General features: G+C 29.6%; 1 protein-coding gene across 1 annotated transcript; it reads right to left on the reverse strand.

Moving 5' to 3' along the window:
* Positions 1-250: 250 nt before the first annotated feature.
* On the reverse strand, positions 251-4,630 carry LOC106325215 (cytokinin hydroxylase). The gene is made up of 4 exons (XM_013763247.1): positions 4,075-4,630; positions 3,188-3,665; positions 1,964-2,336; positions 251-789 (listed from the first exon to the last, which is right to left on the reverse strand). The coding sequence occupies exons 1-4, from the start codon at positions 4,526-4,528 to the stop codon at positions 367-369; spliced, it is 1,728 nt and encodes a 575-aa protein (XP_013618701.1). The 5' UTR covers positions 4,529-4,630; the 3' UTR covers positions 251-366.
* Positions 4,631-6,604: the final 1,974 nt, after the last annotated feature.

Consider the following 6,604-nt stretch of genomic DNA (forward strand, 5'->3'; position numbering starts at 1 on the left):
TATTGTATTTTACCATTTAATATTTTTTATAAAAAAAATAGATGACCAATAGCAATATTTTGTAATTTATACTATAATAATAATTGATGTGTTTTTATTTGATATATCCTATCAAATAATCCCGCAGTTTATAGGAACACAATAAAACCTAGTTCTTACAAGATCTTGGAGATATATTAATTTGTTTTTCAGGTCTCGTATCTACCTCGATTATTAAAAAAAGAAAGATTAGATAATGTGTCTCCTAAACTGAACCCAATAACTCTTCATTTATACTCATTTCAAAATCATTCAGTTACAACTCCCTCATGTTACTCAAAATTCAGTAGTCTCTCAGGAAGCTTGATAAGATAGGTCTACCCCCCTTTACGAATCCAGTGGCTTCAAAATTAGTTGAACTCCATACTTAGGTTTTATAGTAAGCACAACTATAGGAGCATGTCTATAATTCTCCGATATTGTGAAACTGAATTTGGAAACAAGCATTGCTAATATTAGCTTTGCCTCCATCATCGCAAAATTCTGGCCAATGCAGTTCCTAGGACCGGCTGCAAAAGGCATGAAATGACGACTTGACGCGAAATTTCTAGAACTAAAGCGTTCAGGATTGAATTCAGTCGCATCTTCACCCCATAATTCCTTACTATGATGAATCGCCAGGACAGGGATCCATATAGATAAGCCTTTAGGGATGATCAGGTCGCCGAGTTTTATGTCTTCAAATGCCATTCTTGGTAGAAGAGTGGCAGGAGGGTAAAGTCTTAGTGACTCGTTTATCACTTTGTTTAACTGTTCAAAAAAAAATTAAAAGAAAGATGTTAGTTAAATATTATATTACCTAATCTTATTAAGAATCATATCTAGCAAACTTGGGAAGTGCCATATGACTCTTTCTCAAAGATCTTTTACTTAGTTTTAAGAATTGTCTTTCTTTCAAGCTGTCAAATCGAATCATTAGTTCATGATTTTTTTTTTTTTTTTGCAGTATTTTATGCAACGCATGTTGTAGTGCTAATCTTTTAAAACAAGTGGCATATTTTATTTATCCATCACTCCAATATTCCTTAGTTTGATTTAAGGGTGGAAAACCAATTCATCATGGGTATCTATCTAATCTGATGTTGCACCAATGCTAATGTAAATAATATATTAATCTAATAAAATACCAGTTACAAAAGTGAATATCTAAAACTTGTTGTGTCATGCATGACATGCATTATCAGACTCTGAACTATATCTAATCAATCAATTAACCATCTTTACATTTTTGTTTATTTAGTTGACAGAAACACTATATAATAATTTACGGGAGAATACATTAATACAAATTTGTGGGTAGATATATAACAATATATATCATATTAAAGTTGACCAGATATGTACTAATTGAGATTTAGTTACGGAAGAAGCACTACGACTTAGTGGCATTGCCTGTAGTGTGTTGAAAGAAGGTAGTACCCCACCCCCACCCATAAAAATTGGCATTACACACCAAGACATTTTAAGAAAATAAAAGAAATGATTGTGATTCTATCCCAAATCTCGCCAAAGTCAAAACTTAGTCGACATGTGTATTCTGATGCATAACGCATAAGACATTAACATGTACGTTTCAATAGTTATAAACGATATATTTTTTCTTTTTTCTTTTTTTTTGGCTTCAAGTTAATTATTGCTTTTGCATATTTTAATATCCAATGTTTTATTTTTATAAATTACTTTTTGGGAATTTCAATGGAAAACGTGAAACACAAATGAACTGTCTCCTTCAATTATATTTTTTAAAAATCTTTTTTCATAAAGAAGAGAACTTTTAAATCGTTGTGATTTTGTTAATTGATCTTTCGACAGATTTCGGAAAAATTGTAAAGTCCATGTGATTTTGATGGCGATAGAAACCATTGTTCCAGCGTAAATGAATAATAAAAAGACAAATGTAGCAGTGTGAGTAAGAATAACGTACCGAGGTAAGACTTGAGAGTTGCTCAACGGAAGGGATACCGTCTTGGCCAAAAACTTGTCGGACCTCATGGCGTACTTTTTCCTGCCACGTGGGATTATGAGCAAGGAGCATGAGGGTCCACGTGAGAAGAAGAGAGGTTGTCTCATGACCAGTGAAGAAGAAAGTTTTGCACTCATCCATTATTATTTGAACATTAAGGTTGTTTTTGTTGCGATCCATCTGGTTCAGGAGAAGCCCTAAGAGGTCGTCCCCGTACGAGATGCTCCGACCGATCTCTACGTTGTCTTTCCGGCTCTCTATAATCTCCATCAAAAGACGTTCTACGTCAGTTTTCAAACTCTTTATCTCTCGATTGTATTTGCTCGGTAGAAACCTTTAGAAACACACAGAATAATTACACGTCGGGATTACGATAAAGTTCTTTTAGCAAAAAAAAAAAAATTATAAATGTCAAATACAGTTAAACCTTTATAAATTAATAATGTTAGGATTACACCAAAATTAGAATTTTTTTATTAATTTATACATATATTAATTTATCAATATACTAATTGAACCAAAAACTCAATTTGGAACTATGAAATTATATTATTTTATAAAGATTTTAGTGTATATTAATTTATAAAGTATTAATTTAAAGAGGTTATAGTATAGTTGCATGCAACGTTTTAATTTTGGCGCGCTAGTGAATTAAGAATTAGTAACCATGTACGAAAGTAATGCTTTTTTATACTCATGTAACGTGTGTTATTTCAATTTTAGTTTAATAATGTTGATATTGTTGAATTAAAGTTACATCAGTTTTATCAATACTATAGAACTGATTTAAGTATTTAATTAGAACTTGTGTATCTATACTGCAGAATGCCGTTTCAGATTGAGTGCCATTTCAAGATGATTATTATATTTTCTATATTAATTGTTGTTTTAAATTTTTATGCAAAAAATTATACAAAGCTTTAAATTTAATTATGTTAATTTTAATAAAAGAGACAAAATTATGTGTTAGTAAAAATTATAGTAGAAATTTTTATGTGTGGGAAAAATCATTAAACAATACATAAAATGGAATGGAATGGAATGAATATATAAGTTGTAGTTCAAAAAAAAAAAAGTTGTAGTTCAGCATAAATGTGTTATTAATTTTTTTTTAAATTAAATCACATAAGTTAGGCGAATTGTATTAATCATAGCCTTAAATCGAGAAAAAGATGAAGAACTCACCGGCTGCCGGGAAAACAGAGGTGGCGAGTGGACTGAGCGCAGAGTCGCTGAAGGACAGTGAGTAGACTGAAAAGCTCCTTTCCCTTGTCGTAACTGCTTCCGAACTCCGTCCTAGATATTATATCAGCCGTGAGCCGCCGGATCTCCTCTCCAATCTCCACCTCTTTATCATCTCCTCCACTTTCCTTAACTTCATTCCTTAGCTTCCCCGCCATCATCCTTGTGCACTCCACCATATGCTTCGCGTATCCTTTGAGCCTATCACGTGTGAATGCAGGAGCTGCCAAATGGCGCTGGTGGTGCCAAGCCCCGCCGTTGGCCATGAGAAGACCACGTCCAATAAACCCTTTAGTGCCTTGCTGCTGGAGCCATGATTTTCCGGTGACGGAATTGTGCTTCGTCAGCAACTCTTTAATCATCTCCGTCTCCGTCAAGCACAGCCTCGGCTCCGTCCCGTTCCATACTATAAATCTCTTCCCTGCAAAAGGTAATTTTCGTCATTTCGTAATGACATGGCGTAAATGTATGACAGCCACCAAATTTTTAACAAGTATTATGTATGGGTTGCATCGCCTCCAAATTGTCAAAATGTTTAAATTAAAATTATTATCAAAATGTTTAAATTAAAATTATTATCAAAATGTTCATGACCTTCATAAGTCTCAGATCCGACTTTGTTCTCAATGAAAATGCATTGCACGCATCTCCACTTGAAAGCATATATCGTCAAATGAAACTATAATTTGTGGCTTTAATGTTTTTGACGCCAATATTCAAGAAAAAAAAAACTTATTGAATTTTAATTTTAATTTTATAATAACAAAAACATATGTAAAAAAAAATAATCTTACACCTGACATCCAGGAACGTTGGACCTGGGTACGTACCATATTGTTTGGACCAAGCGACGTAGTGAGGGAGAAGGCGAGGAACGATATTGTGGTGGATGGAGGAGCAATGATCGGAGACAGAGTAGGAAACCATTTTGGAGATATCAATGATGTTTCCGGTAAGGAGGCGTCGATTTGGGCCGGTGATGCCTTGACGTTCCATTAACTTCTTAATGCGTCTTGGTGTGACGTAGTAACACCAAATGGAGTCGTATAGGACTCTTAATATCAAGGTCATCACTATCACGAGGACATACTTTATTAAAACAACCATCATTTTCCTCTCTTTATTTCCTTTTCTTAAAATGTTGAAGATATTGAAGTTTAAAAAAAAAAGGTTGAAGATAATGAGAGAAAGAGAGAGTTTGGTGAGACGGTGAACCTTTTTTTGCCGGCGAGATATAGTGAACAACATTGCTGAAGTCCACAACATGTATTTATAGTACTGCATAATTTCATATTAGTTTTTCCTCGCATATTTCTTTTCTTTTTTAATTGATATTGTTTTAAACAATTATCAATTGGATCTTTTTGGTGGACTTTATTATAATGTAAAAACATGCACGGAGAGGAAGAATCATTTGGCGCTAGCAATAGTTTTCATAAATGGCAGATCCTGGATTCAATTTTTTTTTGGCATCGATCCTGGATTCAATATACAAACTATTTATTATTATTATTATTATTATTGTTGTTATTATTATTATATGTGTGTTGTAGCAATAAAATAAACAAATAATTTCAAAATTTATGAAATTAATTTAGTTGTATACTGCTAAAGATAGTATGGCTGAGAAGTTATTAGTTTTTAATATATACTAAGATGTTTCATGCTCATTGCGCAGTTATAATAATTTTATTTTTATTGATATTAAATATAACTATTTTTTAAACTTTAAAATTATTTTTAAAAAACTAAAACTATAAAAATAATTCTTTGTAATTTATTTAAATTTTGAAAATAAATTTATTAGCTTTAGTTGATTTTTAATAAAGTTTAATTTGTATTTTCTAAAATAACAATTATATTATAGGAAAATTGCCACAAATACCACATTCATAGTACACCTTTTCATGTTTACACCAATCATTTTTACCCTCACTTTTAATGAGGGGTAAACGACACTTATACCTCTAAGGTTAACTAATCTAGACTTAGGGTTTATAGTTGAAGGGTGGATTAGGATTTTTGGAATGTGAAATTTAGGATTCTATAAATATATAAATAAATAGTTAAAAAATATAAAAAATATTAAAAAAATTCTAAAAAATAGTTTCAAACATAATTTTCGATTTTCAAAAGAAATTTTGAAAACAAAATCGAAAAAAATTTAAAACAAAAGGAATTTAGAAAAAAAGTTCGAATTTGAAAAAGTATAATTTGAAAACATTAAAAAAAAAATATTTTATTTATTTTTTATTTATTTAAATAATGATTTATTATATAGATAAATAACAAGGGTATAAGAGTCTTTTTGCTACTTAATGAAGAAGATATTTTTGAAAATGTCTCTTAAGTGGTGGTAAAAATGAAAAGCGGTACCATGAAAGTGGTAAACATAAAATTTTCCCGGAAAAAATAGAGATTATTTGAGAAGTGTTTACTTTTGTGTCATAATCACATTCATTCTCACAAAAAATATGACTTGAGTTCTTATAAATATGACATAACATCAAGCTAACTGTGACATGGATAATTTTATTTATGTAAATTTATTTTTTGTAAGTTTTCAAAAATATGGTATTAACTTATATATCATAACTAAATTAATTAATAAAAGTAAAATAATATTATATTTACAAATATAACAATATTTTCTCACTTAGAAATTAAAAAAAAAATCATTTAATAAATATTATTTTAAAAATGATTTGCTTATATGGCATCATGGCATTCATTTTCACAAAAAAATGACATAATCTGAAAAATATGACATTACATGAAATTTAATGTGAGAGACAATTTCATTGATGTAAATTTATATGTTTTTAAGTTTTCTAAAATATGATAATAATGCATATATCATTATAAATCAGTCAAAAATCTTTACATATTTAAATATTTGAAATTTTAACCAAAACCAATTAAATGGTGTAAAAAGATTAAGGGGAAATATTATGTTTACCACTTTCATGTACCACTTTTCATATTTACCACCACTAAAGAGACATTTTCAAAAATATTTTCTTCATTAAGTGGCAAAAGACTCTTATACCCTTGTTATTTATATATATAATAAATCATTATTTAAATAAATAAAAATTTATGTTCGAATTATATTTTTCTAATTCGAACTTTTTAAAAATTTCTTTTTAAAATTTTTTTTTATTTTTTTCAAAATTTCTTTTTGAAAATAGAAAATTATGTTTGAAACTATTTTTTAAAAAATATTTTTTAAGTATTTATTTATATATTTATTAGAATCCTAAATTTCACATTCCAAAAACTCTACCTCATCCTTCAACTCTAAATCTTAAATCTAGATTATTTAACCCTATAGGTATAAGTGTCTTTTAGCCTTTGTTA

This window comes from Brassica oleracea, chromosome C2, assembly GCF_000695525.1.
Source record: "Brassica oleracea var. oleracea cultivar TO1000 chromosome C2, BOL, whole genome shotgun sequence".
Taxonomy (NCBI): Eukaryota; Viridiplantae; Streptophyta; class Magnoliopsida; order Brassicales; family Brassicaceae; genus Brassica; species Brassica oleracea.